This window comes from Lepisma saccharinum, chromosome 5 (assembly GCF_977018435.1).
Source record: "Lepisma saccharinum chromosome 5, izLepSacc3.1, whole genome shotgun sequence".
NCBI lineage: Eukaryota > Metazoa > Arthropoda > Insecta > Zygentoma > Lepismatidae > Lepisma > Lepisma saccharinum.
In genome coordinates this window covers 35,338,346-35,351,334 of record NC_139233.1, presented here as the reverse complement: position 1 = coordinate 35,351,334, position 12,989 = coordinate 35,338,346, and the positions used below count along the sequence as shown (strand labels likewise).

Here is a 12,989-nt window from a genome sequence, read left to right as displayed (position 1 = left end):
GCGACAGAGGACCACGGTTTTTGCAAACAGACAACGGTAAAGAATTTTACAACGCCGTATTCCAAAAGTTTATTCAAAATCATGACATTCGACATTATTCGACTTTCAGTCACATCAAAGCCAGCATCGTGGAAAGATTTAATCGAACCTTGAAAACACACATGTGGAAACGATTCACGCTTCGGGGAAATTACAAGTGGGTCGACATCCTGCCGGAACTCGTCGACACCTATAATGATACGGTACACAGAACGATAGGCATGAAGCCAGCTGACGTTACGAAATCTGACGAGCAGCGTTTAATTTCTACAGTTTACTGTCCAAAGTACACTCCGACTACCAAGAAATCAAAATTCAAAATTGGAGACCAGGTGAGAATCAGCAAATTCAAACGCACCTTCGAGAAGGGATTCACAAAAAATTGGAGCACGGAACTTTTTACGGTGGTTCGAATTTTACCCAGAAACCGACACACGTATATAATAAAGGATAGTAGCGGCGAGATTTTGAAAGGAAGATTTTACGAAGAGGAACTCTCTAAAACAAAACACCCCGACACGTACCTCATCGAGAAAGTTTTGCGTAGGAAAGGTGACAAACTGTTTGTCAAATGGCTGGGACTTCCGGAAAACAGTTGGATCGACGCGAACGAAGTGATCTTGTGAGTACGTGGAACGTGGTGAAGCGTCTACCGGATTCGGAAAGTTAAACGAAAAAAAAGAACGGCGAGTTGCTTCCCGACAGCATCCGCTGTCTAAACGTAGGTCCTTCAGGGTGTGGGAAAACGACACTGCTCGTGGACAATTTTCTCCTCGCACCGAATTGGTTAGATTGGAAGAACAGGCACCTGTACGTTTTCTCGAAAAGTTTGGAGCAATCCAAATACCAGCAACTGATGAGACTGTACGATGGTCTGGACATTGCAACGTTCGCCTCGGAAATAAAACCACTCGACGATTGTCGTGAAAATTCAGTCGTTGTGTTCAACGATGTCATCCTGGAAAATCAAAATGAAATTTGCAATTTTTTCACGCAAGGTCGTCACAAAGGAATGGATTGCTTTTACCTAGCTCAAACGTTTTCCAAAATTCCAAAACAGTTACTACGCGACAACGCTAATTTCATATGTTTGTTTCGTCAAGATCACACCAATCTCAAGCACGCGTACGATGACTACGTAGGCGGAGACATGAACTACAATCAATTTTCGGAACGCTGCTCTTCTTGCTGGAACAGTGACGATTTCGGATTCGCGACGATCGACATGACGAGGAAACCCAACGACGGAAAATAGAGAAACAAAATCAACGACTTTCTAAACGTTGCAACGTTGTGAGAAACGACGTGTATAAATAACGTTATGACGAAACGAAAAATCGAAGACGAAAATCTTAAGCTTCGCGATTACCTCGCGAAACGCTTCAAAGGTTGAAAATCCGAGAATCGCGGATCCTACGAAGAGAAGAAGCGTCAAGATCAACCTGTGATCGATTTCATCAGCGGTCTAGGTAAAGAAATTAAAAGTGTCACGGAACAAAATAAAAATTTGATCAACGAACTCGTACCACTTGCAGCTAAAAATTACACTGTACCCACGCCCATTTCGAGCATTCCTTCGACGCCGTTCGAACTGAAGGACGTACCGGCACGACGTCAAGCCATAGGTAGCACGTCGTCGTCTTCGGATAAGATCGAGTTGGGACCTTTGGCACGAGACTACCTGAGCACGGGGAATTTCGACAAGGATGAGGTGTTCGGATTGTATCCGAGCATGGAAACCAACGAGAGTGTGATTTGGAAGATTGGGAAATCGAAAGTCACCTTCGAAGGCAACGACATTAAAGTTAATTTAGGCGATAAAAATAGTTGGACCAGGTATCCGGGTACGGTGGGACTGTTGGAACTCGTTGCCAAAAAGCAGCCGAAAGATTACACCGACGAAGATTACCAGAGTTACAGGGAAATTCTAATCATGACGGATGCCATGTACCAGAACAACGATGCCTCGCAGAATAGGGTGAAATCGAGCAGCCGTGAGAAGTATAGGAATCTCATCAAACCGATATGGAACGAGGTGAAGAGTGGAAGCGGCATCAAACGCTACAACACGTTACCCAAAGAATTCGTTTGGGTGGACGACGTGAGGAAGCTCGTGGACAGATTGTTGGTGATAGCCGGTGAAGAGAATGCGGGCAATCGTAATTTTTACAACGAGAAGGTTGGCATCGTGGACATGATCAGCACCAAACTTTCCAACTTCATCGTGAACGACGACAAGGGCATAGGTTACCTGATCAAAATTATCAACACGCTGCCTCCGAGATTCTGGAACGTGGCCGAAGGAAAGGGACTCGTGAACGACATCATCAACAAGTTACCTTTTGAGATGCATTTACCTGGCTACCAGTACTGCGGACCGGGTACCAAACTCGAGAAAAGATTGGAGAGAGGAGACAAGGGTGTGAATCCGTTGGACGCTGCATGCAAAGATCACGACATCGCTTACAACAACACTCGCACCGATCTGGATGCACGTCAAGAAGCAGACAAGAAATTGGAGCATGCCGCTTTCGAAAGATTCGTCAGCAGAGACGCTTCTTTGGGTGAACGGGTCGCCGCATTGGGTACGACCATCGCCATGAACACGAAACAAAACTTTGGGTGGGGTATATAAATAACATACAGTAACAACATGTCTCGTATAACTGATTTGCCGCCCGAGCTATTATGTAAAATATTCAAACACGCAGTAAACGGAGATTGTGAGGATGTAGGGAAACTTGTAATCATAGCAAATACAACGCCGGAATTTCGTATCCCTTGTGAAATGGTTGTCAAGGACCATCTTCGGGAGATCAGCGGCCTGAGGTGCGGTGATCTCGACACTCTTCTTTCGGCCGCAGGGGAAAAATTAAACGATAGGATGGACGAACTTCACGAGGAGAGCCAGGGGAGAAGACGATACACGGATGATTGGTGCAAGTCTAAACAGAAGACGGAAGATATTATAACACACATCATTTCGTTTTCCGAAGCACGAGCTTTCTTCCTCTTACACACACTGTGAAAAAAATAATAATATACGTGTCAAAAAAAATATACGTGTCAAAAAAATGTACGTGTCAAAAAAAATATGAGACAAAAAAATATACGTCAAAAAAATGTACATGTCAAAAAAAAATTGCCATGGAAAAATTTTTTATCGTCAAAAAAAAATTTGTCTCGTCAAGAAAAAGTTGACGTGGACATCGTCAGAAAAAAAGTTGCCTTATCGTAAAAATTTTTTATCGTCAAAAAAATTTGTCGTCAAAAAAAAGTTGACGTGGAAAAATTATCATCGTCTGAAAAAAAGTTGCCTTATCGTAAAAATTTTTTATCGTCAAGAAAAATTGTCGCATCAAAAAAAAGTTGACGTGGAAAAATTATCAACGTCAGAAAAAAAGTTGCCTTATCGTCAAAAAAAAAATTGTCACGCCAAAAAAATGTTGACGTGGAAAAATTATCACCGTCAGAAAAAAGTTGCCTTATCGTAAAAATTTTTATCGTAAAAAAAAGTTGTCAAAAAATGTGCAACAAAAAAGTACGTGTCAAAAAAATGTACCTGTCAAAAAAAATGTGAGAAAAATGTAGGTGTAAAAAATATACGTGTCCCAAAAATGTACGTCAAAAAAAATATACGAGAAAAAATATACGTGTCAAAAAAATATACAAGACAAAAAAATGTACGTGCCAAAAAAAAATGTACAAGTAAAAATAAAACTTGATATATAAATAACACCGTGAAAAAAAATCTACGAGATCAAAAAAAATTCTTCGGTATATAAATAACACACATTGTGAAAAATTAAAATTCTCTAACACACACACCCTGAAATTTCTCTTCGATATGACTGAAAAAAATGAGTGAAATCCAAGCATTAAAACAAATGCTAAATTTGTCAGTCGAGTATGTAAAAATTCAGGAATTGGAAGTCGACAAACCTTAAACGATAACTTCCGGTTCAATTGTTTCTACCCAGTATGGTCCCAAGGTACGTCTGTTGCTCAACGCACACTACAGTCTATTTTTACCAGATCGATACGCTAACATGTTATCCGACGAGAAGCTATCTATTTTAATCGAGAACAAAACTCGAATCGTGTACAAGGGGACAAAGGAACTTCTTGGTAAGAAAACGAAGCACGTAATAGAATTTGTGTAACGACTGCGCGGAGTATAAAAAATAACATACGTTGAAAAAAAATACACGAGAGGGGGAAACAAAAAAAAATCTCAGAACATTTATATATAAATAACATACTGTGAAAAAAACAACATGAAGCCCAAGGGTGTCGTGTACCAGATACCATATTCGAATCTGAAAACGCTGGGTGCCATCGATGGGTTACTCACCAAGAAACAACGCGAGAAGAAACGTTCTTGCTTGTCCAAAGGACATGGAATGAAATTGCTGCTCAGCACTCCACAATTGAGACGGTTGCAGCGTTCGCGAAAACAGCAAAAAACAGGGGGGTTCATATTCAGCATCCCGGCCATCCTGGCAGCATTGTGGGCCGTTGGAAGTTTGGCTGGGGGTAGCGCCGCCATCGCGAAAACAGACATCGACTCGAAGAAGAACAAGGCGGAATTGGAAGAACAGAAACGTCACAACCTGGCCATGGAGAAGAAAGGGGGGAAGGGCGTGATGAGGAAGTTTAAAAAAAATAAACAGCACTCACCAACCGAGACATTGAATCTCTGATCAAACCATTACAAATCAAACACTTCAGAGGCGTTTTCATGTCCGACTCGTTACCTTCAACCGTTAGGAATAGAGAATGTAGAGTAGTCAACTTGGACAGTCAAGAAAATCCAGGCACGCATTGGATATGTTACCACAAAAATGATAAAGCATTCGTTTTCGATTCTTTCGGAGGTGTTCCACCTACAAATTTAGTTCATTATCTGAAAACGAACAATCCTATATACTACAACGACGAACGCATTCAAGATTTCGGAGACGTGAACTGCGGTCATCTCTGTCTCTCCATGCTCGCGTTTCTCTCTAAAATAAATAAGCCATCGGTGGAAGATTTCCAGAAAGCACTGTGGAATCTGAAGCAGCATCACCACGATGGGCGTGTTCCATCTCACGAGCGAATCTTCGATCTTGAAACTCACGCTGCACGACGACATCGTCTATCCTAAATCCATAGCTCTGCGTGCATTCTACAGCATGTACCTCATACCTAACGTCACGCAGCACAACAACAAAATTAGCGTCGGAAGCGAACATATCGTCGTCACGCCAGGTCAATACAACCTTTCTACTTTGCAAGCTCAATTACCCAAAGGCACGTACCTTTCTCAAAATTCGGTCACGCACAGAGTCGAAATCGTGTCGGCGACGGAGACGGTGGACCTGGGCACCATAGGAGAACTTTTAGGTTTCGAGATCAACACAAAACTCGAAGCTGGCATCAAGCACGTAGCAACCAATATTCCTAAATTCTTGGCCATCGAAACTTTGAACGTTCACTGCAACGTAGCGGAAGGCATGATCACGAAATCCTCGGACGGATTGTTGGGAAGTCACAAGCAGACGGGAATCATAGCCACGTTCAAACCCAGTTCCGAATTCATGGAACCGATCATCTACACACCCTCTTCGCCGATCTATTTTCCAGTATGTCGCAACCGCATAGACGACATAGAGTTGGTGGTGACGAACGAGAAAGGAGAGGTGGTGGATTTTGCAGGTGCCACGACGACGGCCGTCGTGGAGATCAACGTATAATAAATAACACACATAGTGAAAAAAAATGGAGCAGATCGAAAGTTACGAATTGCAATCTTTCCCTCCGAACCGTCGCACGTTCGCCAATTTGAACGAAGCGAACCGTGAGATCGAATACGACGTGGACGTAGGCGATGGGTTCGTTTATCCTCACAGAGCGGACCTCTACCTTCAATTCGACGTGGTGAAGAAAGAAAGCGGAGAAGCGTTCCCCGCAGCAGCAAATTTGATACTCGTGGACAACTTCGTGCCTCACCTGTTCTCGCAGGTGGAGGTGAGGAAACACAACACCGTCATCGACAGAATAGATTATCCAGGCATCACGTCTACGGCAGTGGGAACATTGAAATTATCCAAAACGGACGCAGCATACTATCAGGCGGGAGGATTCGAAGCGGGGACGAAAATATCGAGGGAGGGAGGGAGGAGTGAGAGTCACATTTCGAAGAGCGGCCAACGACAACAACGCACTGATGCGATACAGTAACTTGAACGCGGACGGCACGCCGCTGCCCAACACTTTACCCGAAGCAGCCAAGTGCGTCATCCGGAGCATGGAGTTGAGAATGCCGATCGTGGAATACGAAACGAACTACGCCCTCAAGTACAAAGCGGAGATCTTGAAAAGTCCACAGGTGCCGATTCACTTTCACGGTTACCAGTGCGTGCAAAAGTTAGCGTCCGGAAGTCACATGGAATTCGACGTGACGACTCAGTTCAACAACATACAGTTCGACATGCCAGATTTCGTCGTAGTGCTCTTTCAGACCGGACGCGATAACAATCAGGAAAAAGATTCCAGCAAATTCGACGACTGCAAGATCAAGAACGTTTATCTCAAGAATGGCAGGAACGAAGTGTTCCCGCGCGAGAATTACAACCTCGACATGACCAAAGATGATTACCTCAAACTTTACGAAGGTTACACCGCTTACAAACGCGTGACCGAGGGAAGCGTGGACATGTACTACGCGCCCAGCGAATTCAAAGCACGCAGACCCATGTTCGTCATCAACACGACGAAGAGGAAGCAGGTGGTGGTCAACGATCGCACCAACATCAAGGTCGTGTGCGAGTTCCACGACGCGCTGCCCGATGATACCGTGTGCAGCGTCATCCTGATTGCAGAGAAGTCCTTCGCGTACGACGTGAAGAACGAGAGGGTGACGGAGCAGTTTTAAAAAAAAATTCGTAAAAAAAAATAAATTGCCACATACTAAAAAAAAATCAACACATTTTTAGGGTATATAAAAAATATGTGAAAAAACTTTAAAATACTGAAATATTAAAACAAAACGGAGTCCAATGTAAGTTAGTTCGGTGCGTAAATAAAAAAATGATAGGATCACTGAAAAAGAAAAAATCGTAAGAGAAAAAAAAGGATAGGTTAAGTTATATCACGTAAGATCGTGGCATTCGTACCAAGTATGAGGTGGGAAAAATGGGAAATTTTACTAAAACATCGCTAAACGCTAAAACATTGACAAAAAATTGTCAAAATATGTCAAAAACTGATATTCAATTGATAAAAAAAGAGGCTAAAAGAGGGCTCGTACCAAGTATTACTTTGAACCGGCCAATATACACTACTGATTTATGTAGCTGCAATATGTATTTAATCGCCATACAAGTTCAGTGCGCTCCAGTTATTGCGATCAGACGAATTTACATCCACCGCCCCTCCTACACTACGCACTACATCAGAAAGTTTTTATGAATACATTATAAGTCGCCTTACGTCACAAAATTTCAGACAATTTTTGTTTCCCTATCTACAAAAATCTATTCTAGACTAATAAAAGCAGAAATTGAAAATGAAAACATTACACAAAAAGTTGAAGTTTGAACTCCATTAAAACATATTGACCTATTTTATTCGTCTGTAATAGAAAACGAAGTTTCTAAGATTATTAGCACCTGTAAAATTTCAGTGAAAAACTTTTACAATTATGACAATTATTGCAGATACAATATTTGCAACTTAGGCTCCAACCTCCTCCTAAACTACGCATTATATATATTTTTTTAAATATTGCAAATTTGAAAAATTCGTTATGTTTATGTATGCAACACATTCTATGAGTTATAGCCCATCTAGAGTAAGGTAATTTTAAAATTAAATTACAGTTACTTAATGAACCGTAATTATAATTGACTCATATTCAAAAATATTAAGTTTGAGTTACGTACTTTTTGAGCAAATTGTAACTCACTTACTTTTAGAAAGTAAAAATCTGAAGACTGGAAAATATCTAGTGTATTGCAGTTAAGCAGTGGCGGCAATTGCCCCCGCACAATGCTATCTACAAAGGGAAATATACTATCTTTGCCCCCCCCATTTTTGGCACCTTGCCCCCTCGGTTTTGGAACCCAATCTCCGCCACTGCAGCTAAGCAGAAAACATAGCTGCAACAGGTTTCTTCCTAAGTAAAATAAACCAATAATCTCGACGAGAAATATGGTATGAATGGGAGTTCTTTTTAAAAAATGTACTCAACTTCTAAACCAGATTTTGTGTCGTCTTATGCTAACCACTACTTTCGAACGTGAAGGGTCCAGAAACGCAGTGTTGCTCCTTTGAGAATGCAAGGAAAAGGGAGAAAATTCGCGATTTCCACATCACCTTTACTTTTCTATTCCTTACTTGAACCACCCCCTTTCAGCTTCGTCCAGAGGGGTTGTCCTGCCAATCCGAGAATTGGGAAAAGCAAGGGAAAGGAAGGAAGGATTCTACTTCAACAACTCTCTCTCTCTTCCCCCTGTCCGCGTCCAGTCCTCCCAAACCCAGCGATTTTGGAGTCTCGCCAACCCTGAGATGGCCGGAGAGTCTGATCTCATCGCATCGAATCGTACAGTGGTGCCCACCACGCCCTGCTCTCTCTCTGTTCCCTTCCCCCCATTTACTTCCCATCTTCGATTCCTTTTCTCTTTTTTTCTTTATTACCTTCTTCTGTTTCCTTTCTCCTCATGCACTCTGCTAATTAAATACCATTCCTCATTAGCCTAATTATCTCCCCTTCCCCCTCTTCGTTTCTTGATTGTTTGCCAGTTTGCTTCTCATCCATTAGCTTCCTTTTCACCACTTTTCTCCCCGCATTAACTGGGATTTTTATTTTCAATTCGCAGCTCTCTGTTTCACTTTAACGTATTTTATCCGTCCGTCCATTTTCATTCCAGCTGTAATCCCTCTTTTATCATCAAATAATTGCGCGTAAATACCAGAGGCGTGCAGGAAATTCATGATTGAGAGTCGGCTCGTCAGCCCCCTTTCACAAACGCTGTTGTTTCAATGGGTGGCTTTGAGAAACCCAATTCAAGTTTTTGCTTCGGGATGAAATCTTGCATTGCTCATTTAAAGCGTAGATATATTCAAAATAGACAGGATGGTCTGGCACAGTGCCATTGCTCTGCCTACCTAGCTACCAAGCCACCCCTGGCTTCGCATAATTTTTCGCTCTCCGTTGTTGGTTGAGGAATAGCATGGTAAGCCAGAGACCCAGGTTCGAGTCCTGTTAGAGTCCTATTATCTTAAATTTCTACGAATGGCAGACAAAGTTGCAAGGATTCCCACTTATTTTCTCAATTTTGAATATGACCTGGCACTTTTCTTCCTTTGGTATGGGTGGCTACATATGAAAACTAGTTTTCCATCATTTACTCTCATATTTTACTCTGGGGTTCTCTCTTTCGGAAATAGTTTCTCATAATTTACTCTGAGGTTTTCTCTTTCAGAAATAGTTTCTCATAATTTACTCTGAGGATCTCTCTTTCAGAAATAGTTTCTCATAATTTACTCTGAGGTTTTATCTCTCAGAAATAGTTTTCCATCATTTACTCTGGGTTTTCACTTTCAAAAGAAGTTTCCCCTTTCAAAAGAAGTTTTCCTTCATTTACTCTGCGGTTCCCTCTTTCAGAACTACTTTTCCATTATTTACTCTCCGATTTTCTCTTTCAGAACTATAGTTTGTCATCATTTACTCTGCGGTTGTATCTTTCAGAAGTAGTTTCTCTTCATTTACTCTCTGGTTTTCTCTTTCAGATATAGTTTCTCATGATTTACTCTGAGGTTTTCTCTTTCAGAAATAGTTTCTCATAATTTACTCTGAGATTCTCTCGTTCAGAAATAGTTTCTCATAATTTACTCTGAGGTTCTCTCTTTCAGAAATAGTTTCTCATAATTTACTCTGAGGTTTTCTCTTTCAGAAATAGTTTCTCATAATTTACTCTGAGGTTCTCTCTCTTTCAGAAATAGTTTCTCATAATTTACTCTGAGGTTTTCTCTTTCAGAAATAGTTTCTATAATTTACTCTGAGGTTTTCTCTTTCAGAAATAGTTTCTCATAATTTACTCTGAGGTTTTCTCTTTCAGAAATAGTTTCTCATAATTTACTCTGAGGTTTTCTCTTTCAGAAATAGTTTCTCATAATTTACTCTGAGGTTCTCTCTCTTTCAGAAATAGTTTCTAATAATTTACTCTGAGGTTTTCTCTTTCAGAAATAGTTTCTATAATTTACTCTGAGGTTTTCTCTTTCAGAAATAGTTTCTCATAATTTACTCTGAGGTTTTCTCTTTCAGAAATAGTTTCTATAATTTACTCTGAGGTTTTCTCTTTCAGAAATAGTTTCTCATAATTTACTCTGAGGTTTTCTCTTTCAGAAATAGTTTCTATAATTTACTCTGAGGTTTTCTCTTTCAGAAATAGTTTCTCATAATTTACTCTGAGGTTCTCTCTCTTTCAGAAATAGTTTCTCATAATTTACTCTGAGGTTTTCTCTTTCAGAAATAGTTTCTCATAATTTACTCTGAGGTTTTCTCTTTCAGAAATAGTTTCTATAATTTACTCTGAGGTTTTCTCTTTCAGAAATAGTTTCTCATAATTTACTCTGAGGTTTTCTCTTTCAGAAATAGTTTCTATAATTTACTCTGAGGTTTTCTCTTTCAGAAATAGTTTCTCATAATTTACTCTGAGGTTCTCTCTCTTTCAGAAATAGTTTCTCATAATTTACTCTGAGGTTTTCTCTTTCAGAAATAGTTTCTCATAATTTACTCTGAGGTTTTCTCTTTCAGAAATAGTTTCTCATAATTTACTCTGAGGTTTTCTCTTTCAGAAATAGTTTCTCATAATTTACTCTGAGGTTCTCTCTCTTTCAGAAATAGTTTCTCATAATTTACTCTGAGGTTTTCTCTTTCAGAAATAGTTTCTCATAATTTACTCTGAGGTTTTCTCTTTCAGAAATAGTTTCTATAATTTACTCTGAGGTTTTCTCTTTCAGAAATAGTTTCTCATAATTTACTCTGAGGTTTTCTCTTTCAGAAATAGTTTCTATAATTTACTCTGAGGTTTTCTCTTTCAGAAATAGTTTCTCATAATTTACTCTGAGGTTCTCTCTCTTTCAGAAATAGTTTCTCATAATTTACTCTGAGGTTTTCTCTTTCAGAAATAGTTTCTATAATTTACTCTGAGGTTTTCTCTTTCAGAAATAGTTTCTCATAATTTACTCTGAGGTTCTCTCTTTCAGAAATAGTTTCTCATAATTTACTCTGAGGTTTTCTCTTTCAGAAATAGTTTCTCATAATTTACTCTGAGGTTCTCTCTCTTTCAGAAATAGTTTCTCATAATTTACTCTGAGGTTTTCTCTTTCCGAAATAGTTTCTATAATTTACTCTGAGGTTTTCTCTTTCAGAAATAGTTTCTCATTGTTTACTCTGCGGTTTTATCTTTCAAAAGTAGTTTCCCATCATTTAATCTGCGAGTTTCTATTTCAGAACTAGTTTTCCATTATTTACTCTAAGATTTTCTCTTTCAGAAGTATAGTTTGTCATCATTTACTCTGTGGTTGTATCTTTCAGAAGTAGTTTCTCTTCATTTTTTCTATAGTTTTCTCAAGAAGTAAGTAGTTTCTCAATCATTGATTTTCTGATTATATGTTGCCCTCTGTTTTCCCTTCACAACGGTTCTAGTCAGTCTACATTTCCACATCATCTATTCAACCCCCGCTTTACTATTTTCCGTGTAGGGGATTTTCTCACATATTTTCCCATGTTTTATTTCTAATCTTTGTTTTTCTTTTTGAATACCACTTAGCCTACATTTCTATACACACTCTGTTAAAATATTTTTGCGACTTTACTTACAAGTTTCAATAGTGAATATCGATTTCATATTGTAATTAAAACTTTTCATAATTTCTCGTTCTAGGTACTGCCTCTCTGTGCCCCGTGTATTCCCTCCTGTTCGTCTGCGTGTCTTTGATTGCACACTCAATACACATGGAGTCTTGATAGTGAGAGGATCTCTTCATACGCTCATCAAGCAATCTCAAGAAGACATTCGAAACAATTTCATTGTTCCTTTCTGCCAAGAAAGATAAACCTGTTATGAGGAATATTGTTGACAGTTTCAGTGTCAGTGATAAGTGTAGTGTTATCAATCAAACTGAAGACAACAATGAGAAATATCAGCAATTATTGTTCAGTGCGGAGAGGATTATTGCAAATTAGAAGACAGACAACAATTAAGATTTGCGCGTTTATTATATATCAAGTTATCTGGTTTGTGATTGTTGAAGAGAAGTGTGTAATGTGACATGGAAAGTGGAAGGGATTTTCTATTGTACATGTTATACTCATAATTTTTTTTTGCCACCGATGAATAATTTATGCATTATTGGAATTGGTGACAATTAAATGATCTCAGTGTGAATCTTGTGTTCATTAATGATTATTTACTAATTATAAAATCCTTAATACTACATTTATTTCTCACTGGCAAACGCAAGACTAGGGTTTGATGGGTGGGAATTTTCCCGTTACTGCATCAGGGGTTCTAGGAACCTCCCAGCCTCTGGCCAACGAATACTTACGAGTAACCCTGATTGCTCAAGGCGACCGGAGCGTGGTGCTGATCATGTCACCTCCAGTTTGGTGTAATTCTACTTCTATACTCGCTGTAAGCCTTTCTTTGTATTTGTCGAATTTTTGCGTAGCATTTCTTCTTATCTTGGTTAATCGCTACGATGAGGACGAAGGATGATTACATGCTGAAGGGATAGTTACAAATGAACACCCATACCAGGGCTCGAATCTGGAACCTTCGCGCGAGATCAATAGTCTAGCACTCAACATACATTGCCATCGAGGAGCAAACTTCAACATTCACATTCAACATGATGATGACTGGTGATTACATTAAAGAAGAAATATCCTACTTCCC

General features: G+C 39.6%; 1 protein-coding gene across 1 annotated transcript in view; it reads left to right on the top strand.

Moving 5' to 3' along the window:
• The window catches only part of LOC145988321 (uncharacterized), a 108,581-nt gene extending 96,272 nt beyond the window's left edge, over positions 1 to 12,309 (top strand). The window contains exon 6 of the mRNA XM_083123184.1: positions 11,976 to 12,309. Within this exon, the coding sequence (XP_082979310.1) occupies positions 11,976 to 12,058 (83 nt within the window). The 3' untranslated portion in view covers positions 12,059 to 12,309. The remainder of the gene's footprint in view (positions 1 to 11,975) is intronic.
• The last annotated feature ends 680 nt before the right edge of the window (positions 12,310 to 12,989 follow it).